General features: G+C 41.8%; 1 protein-coding gene across 1 annotated transcript in view; it reads right to left on the bottom strand.

The window, feature by feature from the left end:
* Positions 1-16,761: 16,761 nt before the first annotated feature.
* LOC147607741 (aldehyde dehydrogenase family 3 member H1-like) overlaps positions 16,762-21,260 on the bottom strand; it is a 74,685-nt gene continuing 70,186 nt past the window's right edge. The window contains exons 4-10 of the mRNA XM_086790208.1: positions 19,830-20,036; positions 19,492-19,607; positions 19,157-19,261; positions 18,800-18,972; positions 18,546-18,636; positions 17,344-17,493; positions 16,762-17,208 (exon numbers count right to left, since the gene is read on the bottom strand). Of these exons, the coding sequence (XP_086646334.1) occupies positions 16,972-17,208; positions 17,344-17,493; positions 18,546-18,636; positions 18,800-18,972; positions 19,157-19,261; positions 19,492-19,607; positions 19,830-20,036 (1,079 nt within the window). The 3' untranslated portion in view covers positions 16,762-16,971. The remainder of the gene's footprint in view (positions 17,209-17,343; positions 17,494-18,545; positions 18,637-18,799; positions 18,973-19,156; positions 19,262-19,491; positions 19,608-19,829; positions 20,037-21,260) is intronic.

The raw sequence follows: 21,260 nt of genomic DNA, 5'->3' as shown, positions 1-21,260 counted from the left end.
TATGCATAGCCCAGGGTCTCAGCATTGAAAGGCAGTTAAACGCATCTTTCGCTACTTGAGTGGCACTATACATCTTGGGTTGTTTTATCCCAAGGGGGGATCGTTGCCGCCAAATTTACATGCTTTTTCAGACTCAGATTGGGCTGGTTGCTATGGCACAAGAGTGTCCACAAGTGGTTTTTGTTTCATGCTCGGTAGCTCATGCATATCTTGGTTGAGCAAGAAGAAACCTACTGTGGCCACTTCTAGTTGTGAAGCTGAGTACAGGGCAGCTTTCACAGCTACGGTTGAGTGAGTGTGGCTCAGACGGCTTATGGCTGATTTGGGTGTTGGATAGGAGTCTGCCACCTCTATCTTCACTGACAGTCAGAGCGCATTGGCAGTTGCGAGAAACCCAGTTTTTCATGCTCGCACAAAGCACATTGAGGTGCATTATCACTATGTCAGGGAGAGACTCTCAGCAGGAGAGATCAGCTTGGCCTATGTGCCAACACAGGACAACCTCGCCGATCTTTTCACAAAGGCACTTCCTCGTGAGAAGTTCGAAGCTTTCCGCAAAGCTTTGGGCTTGCTCCCCTTTGTGGATTGATCTACTTCGGGCATGGCACTCCCCTATACATGAGTGCCAGCTCTCGTTCACACCATCACTCCCAGGGGAGATTTGTTGCCATATATATAGGCAGTGATGTGTGTGAACACACTTAGGACCGTCGGGGCACTTTTTCCCTCTTTAGGAGGTTTTTTCCCCCGACTTGTATATACGCCCATCATTCTAGGGCTAACTAATCTTTGTACATTGACACAATCTAATACACTTTGTGTTGTGTGCATTCTTGCTTCACAAAGGCACTTCCTCGTGAGAAGTTCGAAGCTTTCCGCAAAGCTTTGGGCTTGCTCCCCTTTGTGGATTGATCTACTTCGGGCATGGCACTCCCCTATACATGAGTGCCAGCTCTCGTTCACACCATCACTCCCAAGGGGGATTTGTTGCCATATATATAGGCAGTGATGTGTGTGAACACACTTAGGACCGCTGGGGCACTTTTTTCCTCTTTAGGAGGTTTTTTCCCCCGGCTTGTATATACGCCCATCATTCTAGGGCTAACTAATCTTTGTACATTGACACAATCTAATACACTTTGTGTTGTGTGCATTCTTGCTTCTTCTTCTCCAAGCTTTGTGTGCTTTCCTGCAACCCTAATTCCAACAAAAAAATGGTGGTACCAAGTGTCATTCCTATGGACTTCGATCTACATTGGTTGCAATACATAGAGGAAATTGATACTCACCACACTTTTGCAAAAGCATGGAAAAAAGAGCTTAATTCTGTCTTTATTTGAGCCAATGCAGTGGCTATCCCAAGAGATATTAAATCAGTTGACTCTGAGAGATTAAAGGTATCTCGATCGACAAGAAGAAGAATAAATAAAGCCAAAGCTGAAGCTAAAAGAGAAGCAAAACTTAATCGGCTCAAAGATCAAAAGGAAGAAGATGATCTTCGGAAGGTTCTGGAATATTTCAAATCTTATAACATTGGAGACCGGATCATCCACTTTGAAAAGAATAAGAGAAGTGCACGTGGTGAGTCACATACATCTTATGATGGCCCCGCTGAAGTCACTGAAGTGAATCTTTTTGGACCTAGAGAAGATCCTAAACCACCAGTGTACATTGCAAAGGATCTCACCCCAGAGCAAGAGAAGGATCTGATAGCCTTAATCAAAGATTTGGAAGATATTTTTGCATTGAAATACACCAATATGAAAGGTATTCCACTAGAAGTTGTGAAACATACAATTCCTCTTGTGGAAAATGCTAGACCTTACAAGCAAAGACCCTACCAAATGAATCCGAAATATGGTAAAATGGTTCATGATGAAGAAATTCCAAAACTAATTGATGCAAGATTCATTTATGAAATTGAGCACACGGAATGGGTCTCACCAATAGTGGTTGTGGCTAAAAATAATGGGAAGGTCATAGTGTGTGTTAACCTCAAAAGTGTTAATGTAGCAACAATCCATGAGACCACTACCCATTGCCTTATACAAAACATGTGTTGGAACAAGTTGCTCTACAAAAGAAGCTTATAGCTTCTTAGACGGTTTTTGAGGCTACAACCAAGTCACCATTGACCCTGCATACCAACACAAGATAGCTTTTGCCACAGAATGGGGAACATATGCATACAAAGTTATGCTCTTCGGCATAACTAATGCACCGAGCACATTGCAAAGACTAATGTGTACGGCCTTCAAGGATTTTCTCAAAAAATTCCTAGAAGTATTCATGGATGATCTATGTGTGAACTCCAACTAGAAGGAACACCTAGCTTGTCTAAGGAAAGTGTTTAAATGATGCAGGCTTTACCACATCGCATTGAACCCACTCAAATGTCAATTTTGGGTTCAACATGGTATCATCTTATGACACATTATCTCCAAGAATGGCATTTTTATAGATAATAGTGAAATCCATTTGATTCTAGAATTGTCACCACCCACAAACTACAAGGGTGTACAACGATTCATGGGACGTGGGATATTATAGAAGATTCATTTTCCTTTATGCTATCTATGCCCAACCGTTGTATAAAATACTTGATGTTTTTTAATGGAGTGAAGAATGCCAATGAGCTTATGAGAAGCTAAAGAAAGCACTAGCAAGTGATCCAATCCTCAAACCTCCTAGGTGGGACATTATCTTTCATGTCCACATTGATGCCTCAGCTTTTGCTATAAGTTGTGTGTTGGCACAACCAAGTGAATACAACATGGATTTTCCTGTAAGCTTTGCTAGCCAACAACTCAATGATGCCGAGTGCAACCACACAACTACTGAGAGAGAAGGTTTGGCCATGGTTTATGTTGTCAAAAAGTATAGACATTGTCTTCTTGCAAACAAATTCGTATTCTTTGTTGACCACCAAGACTTTCTCTACTTGGAAAATAAACCATGTGCAACTGGTCGTATCACGTGATGGTTGTTGATGCTAATGGAGTTTGACTTTGCAATAATTGTCTGAAAGGGATCTGTGCATGTACATGCTGATCACTTGTCAAGAATTCCAAATGGAGAACCTCCAATTGGGGTTGATGAGATAATCTTCCATATGCTCCTTTGTTCAATCTTGAACTTGTTCCTAAATGGAGCAAAGATATCGCACATTTTATTGCTAACTTACTATCGACATAAATCTTATTTGATAAATCTGAAGCTAGAAAATTAATCAAAAAGGTTGCATCCTATCAATTGATAGCGGGAATGCTTTACAAACAAGGACGAGATGGGATTTGAAGAAGGTGTGTTCTCAAGAGGTATAACTCCAATCCAATAGCATGAAGCTATCGTGTGAAATTGTAGGTGAGTAGATATAGACCTCTACACAAGAGACCATAGCCTAAGCCTCCCCCAAGCCTCCCCCAAGCCTCCCTTGAGTGTGCCCCATGCCCCTATTATATAGGAGGGCCCTCAACAAGTGACTCTTGACTCTCCATTTCCCATGTGTGACCCTTGGATGCCTGACCCTAACCTTAACCCTAAAGGTTAGTCCTAACCCATGCTCACAAGCCTAATGTGGGTTAGGCTCCTAGGATATGCACACATAATGTGTATATAACATACTTCCCCTCTCTTAAAACATTGCACTCTTGCAATGAAAAGAAGGAGAACTGCACTAAATAATATCAACCGACTCCTAAGTCGAATCCTCTATTTCCCTATCTTTTTCCTTTATTTTAACCTGAGGGATTAGTCAACTACAAAGTTTCCTTTCCCTAAATTCAAGTACCTTATCAGGTTCATGTGTGGAACATAGGATAAATCTTCAAATTCAACGAGTTCTTGAGGAGTAACTGTGTTATCCTCACCTCCCAATTTCTCTTTTAATCTATCTGTCAGGACTATGGTCCTACGGAAGTCGAACCCTAGCATAAGTTAATAGCTTTCGGAGTCTCGAGAGTATTATTAGTGCTAGCGGGGTTCAGGGGTTAATGGGCGTTAGGGTTTGGTCCATGTGTGTACACATCTAAGTTAGCACGGCTCTTAAGTAAGATGGGCGGCCGGGCTAGGAGGTGTGGACACAGGCCAGGGTTTTGGTATAAAACCCAACGAGAAACCCTAACTCGTCATTATATGGTTGGGAGGTGAACCGACTTCCACCCTCTCTTCTTCTCCACGCCTAGGCTATGGCGGCTTGAAGAAGATGCAGCCGTAGCGGAGGCGTTACACTGGTATCAGAGCTAGCGGCGACCGGCGTGACCTGCACGAGAAAAAGAGCTCAACGCTGCAGCAAAAGAAACGAGCGCCGCCGCCCGTACGGTGACCTGCACGAGCGCAGCCTACACGCGTCCGCGTGAACAGCCCACAGTGAGCGCCGCCACCTACCCGTCGTCCGTACAGTGACCAAGGCAGACCGGCAGTCCTCGAAGGCGATCGGTGAGCGATCGTTGGCGCGCCGTTGGCGAGCGCGCGAGAATTCTCCCTTACTTGAGTGGCACAAGGGGGAGGCTTCACCATCCAAGGAGTGGGGTTTTGAACCCACAACCTCAAGCTCCAAGGCAAGTGTGCTAGCCACTTCACCTTTTCACTTGTGTTGTTCTTCTCTTCAAAAGAGCTCTACTTATTCTTTCAAGGGAGGACACAAACTACAAGGAAAGTGACACAAACTACAAGGAAAGTGACCTTTTCACCTTCAACTTTCCTTCTTTCAATTTGTGAGAGGAGTTTTCTATGCTCCAAGTTTGGAAGTTTTTGGTGGACGGATCTTCAACGACATGCTACATGCAACACACTTTTTTGCATGCATGTGTTGATTGACGACTCAAGTGGTGATTTCTTCTCGATTTCCGTGCATGCAAGCGGAATTCTTCTACGATGCTTCAATTGGAGTTCGCTTTTGAAGGTAATCCGTTCTCTATTTGTAAGCACGTGCATACCATGGCCTCAGCGGAACCGTCTCATGTTCACTTCGATTTTGAGAATGATATGCATGATGTTAGTGAGGCACACCCTTTGGGTGGTGGTGTGGGTGATTCGCGACGACAGGCCGTTGCGCCTGATCGGGATGACAACATGACCGATGCCGAAGGGGGTGCGAGTCCAATAGATGATTATGGTTTGGTAGACACGGTAGAGTTTGGGCGTCTCACTTCAAGGGTAGTTGCACTTGAGCGCACTATAACAAATGTCAATACCAATCTCACAAACATGAGCACGCTTTTTACTGAATTTATGGCTCGTTTTGCAAGTGGATCGGCGGCAAGTGGAGGGCCTATTCCGATAGTTATGCCTCCTCTTGTTCCAAATCCTATAGTAGACTCTATTGCACCATCTGCAACGCAGGAAGGGGCTATGTTGAAAAACGTGAAGCCGCCTGTGTTTAAGGGAGAGGAGCGCGATCGTAACAAGGATGCGGTCCATACATTTTTACACAAGTGGACGGACTTGCATCGCTTACGCCGCACTCCCGCTGCTGTTATGGTCACTGAGACGAGTCTCACACTTGAAGGTAAAGCCTACAAGTGGTGGATGAGTCTACCTATTGAAACTCGCCCTAAGACTTGGGAGGAGTTTGCGACAGCATTTAAAAAGGAGTTCTTACCACAAAACGAGAAAGATCGGAGTTGGACAGCCTGGGACAAGTGCAAGATGGAAGGTCTTACACTTAATCAGTATGTGTCCAAATACCGTGAAGTCATTCTCAAGCTAGATGGTTTGGACGACTTTCAAAAGGTTCGTGGGTTTGTTAGAGGCCTTGATAAAGAATATCAGGCAAAGGTTAAAACCCAATATCCTAAAACTTTGGAAGCGGCTATCCAAAGTGCCCTTATCTTTGATGACACCATGGATAAGAAGGGCATGGATAGACCGGCCAAATTCAATGGCTCGCAATTTAATGCTAATAAGCGTAAACTTGCCAGCAATTCTACTGAAAACACAAAGAAGTCTAAAGGGTCAAGTGGTCCGTTGTCTTCACAAGACTTTGAACGGGCCAAGAAGGAGAAACTATGTTATCATTGCTTAGGTAGTGATCATGAGAAGAAAAATTATCCACAGTTGCCTCGCAAGAATAAGGATAAGGAGAAGGTCAAGGAGAAGGCTGTACAAATGGTGCAAACACTTCCCTTGGATGCTGATCCTAAGTATTCTGCGGTAGAGGTTTCGCACACTGCCGAGCTGCATGAGTGTAATCTCACTGCATCTATGTGGCAAGAGACAGTTGGACCACATGATTTGGTCCGTATGCATGGCTCCATTTATGGTCATCGAGTACGTATTCTCATTGATGATGGTGCCACGCACAATTTTTTGAACTATGCATTAGTTAAGAAATTAAAGTTGCCGGAGACAAAGAGTTCTCATCGTTATGTGGTGTCCACCATTCAGGGGGATGATCACGATGTGTGGGATACTCTAGTACGGCAAGTGCCTGTGTTTGTGCAAGAACACACTATGGTTCTTGACTTCCAAGTGATGAATATGTCTCGTGCGGATGTCATCTTAGGACGGGAGTGGTTATATGGGTTAGGGTCATCACTCAAAAGGAGTTATGAACATAATACGTTTACGTTTGAGGCCAATGGTAAGCATGTTTTACTTATTGGGGAACGTGATGTACCCCCAACACCACTCATATGTAATGCCGAACTCTCTTTTTTGGAGCATAGTAATCAAATAGAAGAAGTCTATTTTTGTTATTCTGTGTCTCAAACTAGTGGGTTTGATGTGCATGATGTTTCTTCTTCAAATGAATCTTCCTCAGCGATGCCTTCTTTCTCTTTACCTTCTTCTAAAATCTCTTTAAATAATCTTAAGCAACCAGTTAATGCTTTGTCTTTGCAACAACTGTTACAAGAATTTAAAGATATTTTTCCTAATGAATTACCAGAGGGTTTGCCACCCGAACGAGCTTTGCCTCATCGCATTGATGTCGTTCCGGGCACCAAACCAATTAGTAAGCCATCGTACAGGCTTAGTGCGACTGAAGCAGCTGAGGTGGAACGTCAGCTTGCTGACTACCTTAGTAAGGGCTTCATTCGCCATAGTGCTTCACCATGGGCATCGCCCATTCTTTTGGTGAAGAAAAAGGATGGATCCATGCGCATGTGTGTGGATTATCGCTCCTTGAATGCGGTAACCATTAAGAACAAATACCCGCTACCTAAGATAGATGAGTTGTTTGATCAACTCAACAGTGCGAAGTATTTTTCTAAAATTGATTTACGTTCAGGATATCATCAAGTGCGTATTAACGCTGATGATATAACCAAGACTGCGTTCCGAACTCGCTTTGGACACTATGAGTTTTTGGTTATGCCGTTTGGGCTTACTAATGCCCCGGCAACGTTTATGACGCTTATGGATAGCGTACTAAGGCCGTCCTTAGGCAAATTTGTCATTGTCTTTCTTGATGACATTTTGGTCTATAGTTCGACTTTAGAAGAGCATTTGGAACACTTACAAAAAGTTTTTCAGTTACTACGCGAGAATGCACTTTACGCGAAAGAAAGTAAGTGTGAATTGCTCAAGGATAGCATACAATACCTAGGTCATGTAATTTCTGCAGACGGAATTGCTATGGATGCTAGTAAGGTTGATGCTATTATGCGATGGCCAACACCTCGAAGTAAGGAAGAACTTCAAATCTTCTTGGGAATGGCAGGATTTTATCGCAAATATGTGAACGGTTATGCAAAGATTGCCGCTCCCATGACTGATCAATTGAAAGGTGCGGCAATTACCTTTCAATGGCGTGAGGAGCAACAACGTAGCTTTGATAAGCTTAAAGTTGCTTTGGCTACAGCTCCCATCTTGGCAATTGTGGATCCTCAAAAACCATTTGTGATTGAAACGGATGCCAGTGCTAAGGCAGTGGGTGCGGTTCTCATTCAAGATGGTCATCCTGTTGCCTATGAGAGCAAGAAGCTCAATCGTGCTCAACAAAACTACTCAGCTTACGAGCGTGAGCTCTTTGCCATCATATATGCCTTACGAAAATGGCGACATTACTTATATGGTGCACAATTCGAGCTTGTTTTTTATCACGAAAGCATAAAGTGGTTTATGAACCAAACAGATTTGCAGGGTCGAAAGGCCAGATGGGCTGAGATCCTTCAGGAGTATGATTGCAAACTACGCTATCGCAAAGGACGTTACAATATTGTAGCTGATGCCTTGAGTCGTATGCCGGAGATTAATTCGCTGCTATTCACAGAGTTGAAAAGCGAATTGTTAGAATCTTTACGAGGCAAATGCAAGCAGGATTCAACATACTCAAAGGTGTGGAATCATGTTCAAATGAGGGGTCCCTCTCACTCAAACGGTAGTGTTTCCAGTTCTTCCACACATGGTTCTTCTTTATCACAAGATGAACTACAGCGATGGAAAAACTTTTCCATCGATGATGGATACTTACTCCACAAGGGGAGAGTTTGTGTTCCATTGGACTTAGACACTAGGCGCCAAATTCTTTTTGAGTGTCATGATAGTCCAAGTGCAGGTCATGCGGGCATTCGCAAAACGTATGCTCTCGTAAGAAAGCATTTCTATTGGCCTGGACTTCACAAGGATGTTACTGACTATGTTCTGCAGTGTCAGAAGTGTCAAGTGAACAAAGCAGAACGTCTTAAAGCTGGCGGGTTACTGCATCCATTAGAGATTCTTGACGGAAAGTGGGAAAGTATCTCTATGGATTTTATAACGGGCTTGCCCACAACGAATCGTGGACATGATGCCATTTGGGTAATCGTGGATCGATTAACCAAGCTTTGTCGGTTTGTGCCTACTAAGAAAACAGTTACAACTCCAGAATTGGGACGCCTTTTCGTGGAGAATGTTTACCGACTTTATGGCCTACCATCCAATATTGTCAGTGATCGCGATCGCAAGTTTAACAGCCATTTTTGGCGAGCAGTATTCAGTAAGTTGGGTACTATGTTGAACCTTAGTACAGCTGATCATCCGCAGACAGATGGTCAGACTGAACGGGTTAATCAAGTGCTGGAAGATATGCTTCGGGCATATGTCAGCAAAAAACAATCTGATTGGGAGTCTTATTTGCCTATTCTTGAGTTTGCTTACAATAGTGCAAAGCATGTCTCGACAGGCTTTAGCCCTTTCATGTTGATGTATGGTTTTCAGCCACGTTCACCAGTGTCTCGGTGGGACTGGCGAATGAGAAAATCAGTCAGGTTAAGGATTTTATCCAAGACCATATGGATATGTTGCGCCTTGCACGATTAAATGTTCGTCAAGCGCAAGATCGTTACAAGAAGTTTGCGGACCAGAAACGTAGGCCACTTCACTTTCAAGAAGGTGATTGGGTGTTTCTGAAGGTACCAGAAAACTCCATCAGTTTAAAAACGGGTCCCGTACCAAAATTGTCGCCCCGATTTTGTGGACCGTTTAAGATACTCAAGAAGGTGGGCCCAGTAGCCTATAAACTTGAGTTACCAGCACATTCCAAGGTTCATCCCATCTTTCACGTAAGCCGTTTGAGGAAACGCCTTATGGGTCATGAAAGGCCGGTGGATGATTCTTTCTTGGTAGAATATGTGGAACCCCCAATACTGCCTCATGAACCAGAAAGAGTATTGGATTATCACATGTTACGTACTCGCCACCAAGTTCGGAAACAAGCTCTTATCAAGTGGAAGGACCGTCCAGAGGAAGGCTCCACTTGGGAAAACATTAGTGTCATGAGGAAACGTTTCCCCACTTTTGTTTTCGAGGACGAAAACTCTTTTCGAAGGGGGGAGTAATGTCAGGACTATGGTCCTACGGAAGTCGAACCCTAGCATAAGTTAATAGCTTTCGGAGTCTCGAGAGTATTATTAGTGCTAGCGGGGTTCAGGGGTTAATGGGCGTTAGGGTTTGGTCCATGTGTGTACACATCTAAGTTAGCACGGCTCTTAAGTAAGATGGGCGGCCGGGCTAGGAGGTGTGGACACAGGCCAGGGTTTTGGTATAAAACCCAACGAGAAACCCTAACTCGTCATTATATGGTTGGGAGGTGAACCGACTTCCACCCTCTCTTCTTCTCCACGCCTAGGCTATGGCGGCTTGAGGAAGACGCAGCCGTAGCGGAGGCGTTACACTATCGATATGAAAGACTCGATGAACTCTAACAATTGGAGGTAGTTTTAGTTCATACGCAACCGTTCTAATGTATAACTCGAAATTGATCACAATATCTAGGAGATAAATTCGAGGATTTTCTTTTTGACAAAGTTTGAAAATCTTTATGAACTTTTAAATAAACCAGTGCTCCTGGTTCAAAAGACCAAGATGAGCATCCCCTACCAGCATAAAACCATGCCCTATCTTGAGCACTCCTGATAGAATCCCAAGCTTCGATCAGCATTTCCTACGTATCACACAAGAAATCCCTCGATGCATCAAGCTCGATGTCCTTTTAAGACAGACATCAATAGATGCCCTAGGTTAAAACCTATACATAAGCATGAACGGACTAAAACCAATAGCCGTATGTTTAAAACTGTTATAGGCAAATTCCATCATTGGAAGACATTTTTCTCAATTTGATGATTTTCTAGAGACATACGCACGAAGCATATACTCTACAATCTGATTCATACGCTCTATTTACCCATCAGACTCTGCAGCAATTCACATTCAAAGTAACCTCCTCGTTGTAAACCATCTGGAATAAAGTAAGAAAACATGGCATTATAACAGCAGAATCCAAGGATTCATCGGCGCCTGGACATACCCACATCTGCATATGGAATAATCGACGTCCCAAGTTACCCATATCAACATTAGAGATTCATCAGCATCTCAATGAGTCACATATGTTCATCCGTAAACCATCAGGTTGACTATATAAAGCACCTAAAGTATGGAACTAGAGAAAGAAATGCCAACAAAGAATCCAATTTTCCTTAATCCGAACACAACAAGATAAACTCGTTGAACTCTTTTTTTTTTTTAATCAACAAGTGAATATGCCGACGAGATTACCCTCACATCAAAACATGCAGGCTATAGATAAAAGAAGTTTATCTAGAGAATGCCCACACTATAACTTCTAGTGAATTTAGAAAATGAGATTGTCTTTAAATGTTGAGGTCAACATGCTAAGCGATGTAAGCAAAGCAACAATCTTGAGCCCAAATTATCCCATAAGATAATATATGTGAGGGATCACTAGCGTCCCATACCACCATGATACACCCAAACAATTTGAAACTCCCTAGTATGCCGTCTAGGAAAATATGAATAAAATCCTATATAAAAGGAATAAGATGGCCTTATCTAGACTTTCACATACTAAAACCTGTCTCTATATACCTGAGACTACATCAAGGAATAACCCTTATCGAGTACATCATTAGAAAAGAATTTCGAATTATTGACGCCTTTCTAATGATAACTACCCAAAACACAATAGAAAAATAACTCACCAGCAACTAGGTATCCGAGTTGGAATATGTACAAACGTACAAGCAATATACTCCAAAATTATGTGCAAAAAACGAAGGTAAATGCAGTTGATCATAAAAATCAATGCATACCATCTAATAAACATTAATCATGCCAAAAGAAGCATTAAAATTGGTGGCTAACTCATCAATCTTCGGAGTATTATATGAACGTGGTGTCGTTCAAGCAAAACTCCAAAGTAAGTAAGTGAAACACATGTGTGTAGCACTCAATAAGAAAACTCTAGACACAAAACCCTAGACACAAGTGATCTAGGCAGAACGTGATAAGTCCATATAGAACTTAAAAAACATCCAATAAAATCTACCAAAACAAACAAATCAACTAACCCATGATAGAATTTGTCTTAAGCTTAAGAAATTAAGCACAAATCACACTTAAATAAGTGCAAAATAAATTATCATGAAAAAGTGTCAAAGGTGAAACACACTTTGAACGCAGATTATAGCCATCAAAAGAAATTAAGGAACATGTCCAAAAAGAATGGCTAAACAATGGTAAAAAATCATGAAAACATCGTTTAGAATTAATCCAAACATATATAGCTACTAATACGAGGTACAATCGTATTAATAATATGCGAATAACCCGCATCTATCTAATGTTAGCACGAGGAAACGTACTTCAACATTAAATAACCCTCAAAAATATTAAATTCTCGAGAAAAAGAATTATCATGAATGGTCACGGGTGCCCGAATGGACACACCACATGCAAAACACCAACCCCGCATTTTCTCAAAATTTAAAATAACCTTTGTCTAATTTTCATGAATTTCTTGAAATTTTTAATTAGCCCCGAACGCATTTAGAATACGAACGGTCAAAAAATTTCAGAATTCCAATGGTTTTCTCGGAATACAGAAAGCCAAAAGTTTTGGGACAATGAAAAGACAAAAAAAAAATCAGAATGTGAAAGGTCAAAAGTTTTCGGAATACGGAAGGTCAAAAGTTTTTTCGGAATTCGAAAAGCCAAAAGGTTTCGGGAAAGTGGAAAGCCAAAGGTTTTCCGAAAGATGAAAAGCCAAAAGGCACCAAGCAAAAAAATTCCAGAAATTCTCAAAGAATTTTCTTTTCTTAAATTTTAATTTTTCTCTAATTTTTAGGCTTTTTCTCCAAGCTTTTTTTAAACAATTTTAAAAGCCTTTTTTAATTAAAAAACTCATTTTATTAAAAATAATTTAAAAAAACAATTTAATAAGCTTTAGCTAAAGCTTATATTTAAAAAAAATAGGGGGGTGGCGATTTTTTCGCCGCCTGCACAGCGAAACCGCCCCCCTCCCGGGCGGGTTTGCGCGCAAAAGATTCAGAGAGAGAGAGTGTGAAAAGACTCCCTCTCTCTTCTCCCCTCTTTCCTCTCCTTCTTCTCCCTTCCATTCTCTCTCCTCCCATCTCTTCTCTCTATTAACAGAGAGATTAATTTTTGATTAATTTTATTAATCATAATTAACTCTTAATTATGATTAGTATTAATAAAAAATAAATTTAAGAGTATTCCATGCATCATCATGCTGTCCCCTACTGAATTTCAGTGGAAAGTCAGCAGAAATTTGATCGCATACTCGCGAAAAAACCATAAAAATGCTTTAAAATTTTCTATAAAAAGTAGGAAAAATTTCTAGAAATTTAGGGAATCCATTCTACCAAAAATATCCATAATAAACTATGTGGTATTTTCGTAAAAAAATTCCATTAATGCTTATTTTAAACCATAAAAAATAGAGAAAAATAGCGTTAAACTCACGAAATTTCCCCGTAACGTCGATTCATCCATTGAATAGTAGTAACGCGCATTCCAATCGCCATATCGACGATCCACGTGCAAATCATCAACAAAATAATATTTTTATTAGTAAATATTAAAAGACCACCTAGCTACATGGCCCACCTTGGTTGACAGTTGGGCTAGCTAGACATGGATCTCATTAGGCCACCCACCCTCATACCATCTACAACAACCATTACTAAATTAAATAATTCTCAATCCATGATCGTCATTTGTTTAGAAGAGGAATTTCTTGTTAGACCTATGTTGTGCCAGTTTTATGTGACCCTCGTAGGTACATTGAAAGAGAACATCATCCTCAGGAGGAGATGGATCACGGCCATGGATTGCACTGGTGAAAGAGGACCGCAACACTTGAGCTCCCCTTTGGAATGATTATTGTACCCTGGATGAATGAGGGCACCCTTATCTCTATTCATCATGCTATGAGATCCGAACATAACACCCTGTCGCGCAGATAAGATGTAGGCTAACATGGTTTCACCCGCTCGACCTAAACTAAGGCTCTTTGCCACCTTACCCACTCAAAATGGCCACTTAATCTTTAAAAGAAAATGATGTAACATATAAAGCAGCCTTACCATGCACTTAATATCAAATAGAGAAAGTCTACGAACTTAGCATACATTGTTGCTTAAGACTAGTAATAGAGGTCGGACCATTTTTAAGTTTGGCCAACCTAGTGTAAAAATTATATATGTCATTTTTTACAATAAGCAATACACAATCAGTCCCTTACAATAAATTGCTTATGAACTCTCCTTCTTCTCTATTCTTGCTTGCTTATATGCTTTTGAATTCATGCTTGGGACTTCCTTGAGGGTACTCTTAGCCATATGGGCTTCTCTCTCAGAGATGGATCAAGGGAGTTTCATGCATGTATCGTGATGCCCACAGTAGAGTGCTCGCTTGCGGTGATAGAGGAGAGCGGTTTCAGATTTCTCGCTCAGTACGGTAGGGCTTCCCCTTAGCCCCCTATTATTATATATCATAGTTGCAGAGGCCATGAGCATCTTTCTCCGCTCCACTGCTGGTATTTCGAGCATGGAGAAGCATGAGATCTTTTTTGCAACAAAGGCTTCCTAGGTCTTTCGATGAGGCTGACCGACAACCTATTATGTGGAACGAGCTCATTAGGGATGAGGTTGGTCGGCCACTTGGTGCATCTCCTTATATGCAGTGGTCAGGATGGGAGAGATGTGCATACACAGTTCTTGCTTGGAAGACCTTTAAGAGTCTTCCGGAGGATCGAAGAGCTGCATCCATTCAAAATCTTAGGAATTTTCGCATTCGTATTGATCAGATTGATGCAGCTATTCCACATGAGTGGCTTTCTAGGACCTTTCATGGAGACTATCATCCGAATTGGCTGTGAGTTTTTTCGATAGGCATACTTCTGCAAGTCATTGCTCTCCCAGGCTAGGAGGCTACAGATTGCATCATTTACTCTATCATGCCTAGCGGGAGATTAAGGAGATGTAGTATGGAGGAGATCATCCCAGATACTAGGCTTAGTCCAATGAGGATTGCTGATCGTTCGAGGAAGCATTGGTTGTGGGAGTGGATTGATGCCTTCAATCCTTTGAAAAGCCCTCTTGTTCTGCACAGGCGAAGCGCGTGATATTTATGCGGGAGTGGGGCCATGGCGTCTTCTTTTCCTCTAGTACCATAGGTCTTAGATGACATCATGATGCTCCTCAGTGGTTGAAATCACCTTACATATTGGAGTGATTCTTTTCGGGCTTATAGCTGTTATTGTTGTATGTTTTTCTCGTACTTAATAGAAGTCTCTTTTTGAAGAAAAAAAAATCATGCTTGCTAGATGTGAATGGTTTGATCAAACGGAGTGAGAACATGACGAATGAGCTAGTGCACCCATATGGGAAGTTACACATTACGGCTCTAAGGAAAAACCCGACGACACATGCTTTGGCAAGGCTAAGATAAGCTCTTGAACACTAAGGATATGAAACTCCTCTTAGGTCATACATGGAGCACCTCTCTCTCTCTCTCTTCGAATAGCTCATTAGACCTTGTGGGATTAGCATACTGTTTTTATCTATCTTTGATGTTTTGCCTCTGATGTTCCATCTTATCTAGTATTTGTTTTGATACCTCAACCCTGAGCAACGGATCTAACCAACGAGTCTTGGTGATATCTTTGATGTTTTGCATATGATGATCCATCTCATCTAGCATTTGTTTTGATACCTTGACCCTGACAAACGGGTCTAACCAAGTCAGTGTGGGGCAATCCTATCCATAGAGCGCCTTGAGACTCCTAATTAGACCTCCTAGGATCAACATACCATTTTTATCTATCTTCGATGTTTTACATCTAATGATCCATCTCATCTAGCATTTGTTTTGATACCTCAACCTTGATCAACGGGTCCAACCAAGTCAATGGTGTGAGGCAATCCTATCCATAGAACACCTTGAAAGGGCTCATCTCGCGCGAGATAAGAGAGAACCACTCTTGTTAATATTATGTTTTGTAACAAGCGAAATGTGTTCAAGTGCTTAATGATATATTTATAAGAATGGATAGCCATACTTACGGAAAAAGACTAAAATGGAAGCTAACACTTGTAATGTACATAGTCTAGATTAGCAACGGATAGAGAATAAGGCACCACAAGCATCCTGTGGGCAGCCACCTCATTTGCAGCTATATGTACATAAAGAAGGAAATCTATATAAAGCAATTTTAAGAAATAAAGAACAATTAGCTCTATCGTGCAAAATGTGTGTTGTTTGTGTTCTAAGCTTTCATGCTTGCTTCTTTCCTCTACATATGAGTGGGAGAGGAGCTAGCGTTTTGAGAGTGAGTGTCTACGACTAGTCTTCTTCTCCTTAACAATCTTCTTCCATCATATGCACAAGAAATAGGCTATGCATGGTAGTGGAGGACTAGAAGAGAGATTTCCATTGCATCACTTATCTACCTTACAATGGCCTCGGCAAAGTTACACCATTGATGGTTAACTACATCTCTAACTTTTGTCAACACAGAAGCAGTGTCATTGGCTCTTTGGTAAGTTCTCCAAGCAACCCTCGAGTATCAAGTCTAAACATCTTTGGCACGATTCCTAGGAAGCGCCATTGAGCCTTAGTTGGTTTGGTATTTTCCATTGGGTTCTGGTAGACTTTTAACATTAAACAGAGCTTGCAGAAGCTACTAATTTTTGGTGTGTTGAATTTGCACTTCTTATCAAGGTAAATTGTGATATAAGCTTTATAAAGAGGGGTGTGGTAGGAGAGCTAGGAACCATGGTAGAGAGGAAAGAAGACACTCTCACCATAACTGGGCAAGGATGACTAAAATGAGGAACACATTCTAAGCAGGATATCATTCAGACATCTGGGACAAACTACACGTGTAACCAGTGTAGAATGTCTTCATTTAACATGACGACAGAGCTGTTGGGAATGTTCAATAATTAAGGAGAATGTGGTACAGACAGTAGGGATTGAAAAACACTGGGAGCAAGATCAATCAGCATAATGTTGGACTTCCAAAAAGAGATATATATTGAATTTTCATAAAGTTGCGATATGCAATTCTATATGGTCTGTTGTAATGCATGAAGTTAATCACAGATTCAGTAAACTGAGATACATAACACTAAACCTTATCTTTAAAACTGACTTAGTGATGACTTTTCTGAGTCAATCGGCAGCTACTACCGTTATTTCTTGAGGCCAACAACAAACCCTTTACTTTTTCAGCCCTAACAAAACTAGCAGCACTCTGAGATAGTCAAAACGAATTATACACCTCAGAATACTTTGCTTCGCTGGTGTGTAAGGAGGATAACGAACCGTGGCATCACCCCACAAGGCTCTATACACAACTGGCTTCATGTGGCTGAAAGTGTCAAAGCTATATTTCCCATGATAAGCTCCTGTTCCGCTCTCTCCAATTCCTCCAAAAGGGACCATGTTCAGACCAAACTGCAGTTTAGAGATGCCCTTAATATTTCACATATATAACATTCTACTTTTCTAATCATAACCCAAGTCCCAAAAAATAAAGAAACCTATATATTCGCTACAGGAGCATGAAACAAAATAGCCTTGCCAACTTACGTGTATAACTGTATCGTTTACAATGAGGGATCCAGCAGATGTTTCATTGAGCACTCTGCTCTTCAGATCTTCATCATTTGTGAAGAGATATAAAGCTAACGGTTTACCCCTTGTGTTCACAAAATCTATGGCTTCGCTCATTGTTTGGATCTGTCCAAGCATTCAATAACAATTAATGATAAGCTTGAGAAGAGAAGGAAACGGCAGCAATACGCTTCTTCTAAACAAGAGAGAGAGAGAGAGAGAGAGAGAGAGAGAGAGAGAGAGAGACTTTATTGGTGCCAGCAAAAGACCCGAAGGGCCAGCTATGATGATTAGACTAAAAAGTCTGAACATGGAGAGAGATTGTATTGAAGATCTATGAAAGACCCGGTCTATGCCAACAATGAAATTATGATATATCTATATATATATATACCTAGATGAATCCAAGAACATGCCCAAATTCACCTTTTAGGAACGTCCATGTTATATACTCGTGGTAATCAGCCCACAAGACTATATAACTATCGACTCCATTATGCATAGTATGGACTAGATACTACGGCATCCCCACTAACGTCATCAGTGCCCAATAGTGGGTGTAGAACGTTGTATCAAGATATGCTCTCACACACACACACACATAAGAGCATATATTCACACAAAGGCCTTCGTACTGAGTTTCTGTCAAACCTCCGAAGATGCAGGGCAAACTCAGCCATAATGAAGCCTAGCACTAAGGGAAGTAGCAAATAGAAAGAATTAATACAGCAAATAAGTAGTTGATAGGCAAATGCACCGCTAAAGATAGAAAGAATTAGCACAATATCAACTGGCTGCAACTCAAATGAAAACTTCACAATGTGAAATCTGCATGTCCGCTAATATGGCTGAATTATATACCTAGATGAATCCAGGAACATGCCCAAATTCACCTTTTAGGAACGTGCATGTTATATACTCATGGTAGTCAACTCCATTATGCATAGTATGGACTAGATACTACGACATCCCCACTAACGTCACCAGTGCCCAATAGTGGGTGTAGAACTATGTATCAAGATATGCTCACACACGCACTCCACACACACACACACATAAGAGCATATATCATCCATGAAGAACTGGATGTCAAAACTTGAAGAAAAGAAATACATATACCAAAGAAAAAGGTGTTCACGTAGAGAGAGAGAGAGAGAGAGAGAGAGAGAGAGAGAGACCGTTACTATCGGGAGTATTGGGCCAAAGATCTCTTCTGTCATAACTGCGGCATCCAATGGAGGATCAAGCAAGATGGTTGGTTCAATGAAGCTGTAAGAAAGAAATCACGACTGAAAAGAAATCTCTATGCATGTGCATTTTGCCAGCACCATAACCTTGCATAAGTTTCCTTACTTTTCTTCATTAAGAAGAGGAAAAAGGAAAAATGTACATAGCCAAGCTAGCAATGAGTCGAGGAAAATTTGGCTCATACAGTGTTTTGTCGTTGCATTGGCCACCGTAAACAACTGTTTTAGCTGTGCTTGGATCCTCCAAATAGGCTTTCAGACGTGAAAAATGGCGTGTATTCACAATTCTGGTAAGATCAGAGCATTTCTCCAAATCCGTGCCATAGAACTCCTTCAATGTTGTTGTCAGTACCTTGATCTTCAACCAAAAATAAACAGAAATAAGCGAATATAAACTTTGAGTCTGTGTGCCTACATTTGCATGCAAATATCAAAAGCCACACACAATCAAACGAAGATCGTGGCTTTGCCACCACAAGCTGGCACATACTCAACATAGACAAGGACATATCTCACACTAGCTACTTCGACATATAGCTCACCAGCCTCTGGGCAGCTTTCTCTTCAACAAGAATGTAGTCAGGAGCAAGGCACGCCTGACCACAATTGATCCCCCACTTTCCACTAGCAATTCGCCTTGCTGCAACCTAACGACGATTGCAAATACCCAAGGCATCATGATATAAAAATAATAATAATTACCATTGTATAGGACTGTCGAAAGGATGGAACTCGATGGAAACCTTTCTCCACTCAAAATTTATCAAATTTAAATGTTTACATGCAAGGATGCTGTATGATGTGAATCATTCACCCTGAGCAAGAACACAACTTGAACAGCTAGAAATGCAGCAATATTGGACCTGAGGGAATTCACCTCGAAATTTACTGCAGAATCCAGTATTGTTGGACATTTCCCACCAAGTTCCAATGTAACAGGCGTAAGATGCTTTGCAGCAGCTGTCATCACGATTTTTCCTATTTGGGTACTGCCTACACGAGAGTACACATGCATTTCCACTTTGTTAGGGTGGCACTGTATGTACCAAGGAAATTACAATTCTGTATGTACCAAGGAATGCTTGGAGGAAACCGAAATTCAGCAGTTCTTGTCCATAGAACCTTTCACACTCCATATGGAAACCAAGGAGTGCCAAAAGGCCTACCCACTACTCACAAACAGCTTGCAAATATCTTGAACAGGAATCTGCACACCTGTGTAGAAAATTTTATCCCATTTCTGTTTCAATAAATCCTCACTCTCGGGAATGCCACCCTCCACCACTTTAATTGCATTTGTGTCCAAATACAATGGAATTATTTTTGCAAGTAAAGTCGATACTGCAGGTGCAACTTCTGACAACTTCAACACAACAGCATTCCCTGCTGCAATTGCTCCTATTAGGGGGTCCAACGCCAGCACTACACAAAAAAGTAACCATAAAAATTTACACATCGTCTTGGATGAAACATTACAGCAAAAACAAACATTAGAATTTACACCATGGTCCATGTCAAATTAGATGAAGTATTATCTGAGGTGCAACAGCTGCAAACAATAGCAAATGACCTTTACAAAGGTTAAAAATAATCTCATTGATCATCTCCGCAGCTCACAAAGAGTTGTTCTATTTAAGCAGGAAGGGCAGAAAATCACCAAAAAGAGGCTCCCCTTACTACCCCTCCTGCCAACAACCCATGTGGTTTTCGTGTTTTCTAGACCCATTGTCACAAGGCATTGTTGGGTTTCATGCTGTGTATGCACCCAGGGGAGTGCTAGTGATCATCAGTAGGTTACTGGGGCACTTTTTACTTCAGTTAGTGGAGGTTTTTTCCCCCAGTTTAGCTTAGTTTCACTTATAAAGATTTATAAGTGATTTGGTCCACCTGGCACAGTTTATGGCCGGACCATGTGAACACACTTTTAGGTCACATCTTTTATGTGGCTATTGTACTTCATTTCATCATTATCAATATATGAGCAGTCGTGTTCCTCTCTCTCACTCTCACGCCTACTGTTGATGTGCCTTCCAAAACCCTAACCCTAACAGCCATTTCCCACATTCTGGTATCAGAGCAGGTTGGCCTGCCCTGCCCGTACAGTTCCACGCCATCAGCTGCCTTCGCCTGTCCTGCCCATACAGCTGCAGCTCGCCAATCAGTTGTTCCGTACCCTGCAGCTACGTACAGACAGTCGCCTCATCAGTGCCTCATCAGTGCCCGTACAGTAAGTCGCCTTCAGCTGCAGCCACTCCATCAGTTCGCCTGCCCATACAGCTGCAGCTCGCCATCAGCTGTTCCGTACCCTACAGCTGTCCGTACAGTTCGTCGCCTAGCTGTCCGTACAAGTCCTCGCCACCAGCTGTCCGTACAGGCCCTCACCAACAGCTGCCCGTATTGGTTCGCCTGCACTGCCCGTACAGTCCCTCGCCATCAGACTGCTCTGCTTCGTACACTGCTCTGCTCCGTACAGCAGTCTACTCCGTACACTGGTCGACCAGCACCTGCTGCATATACCTGCAGCACACCAGCACCTGTCTGTCCATACAGGCAACAACTGTTCCGTACAGCAAACAGCAGGCGACCAGCACCTGCTGCGTATACTTGCAGCTCCGTACAGTACCTGCAGTTCCATACAGCCGACCA

Source organism: Cibotium barometz, chromosome 55 (assembly GCF_041138505.1).
Source record: "Cibotium barometz isolate CiBa-2024 chromosome 55, ASM4113850v1, whole genome shotgun sequence".
NCBI lineage: Eukaryota > Viridiplantae > Streptophyta > Polypodiopsida > Cyatheales > Cibotiaceae > Cibotium > Cibotium barometz.
Note: the sequence above shows the minus strand (reverse complement) of the source record. Positions and strands in the feature narration are given on the sequence as shown.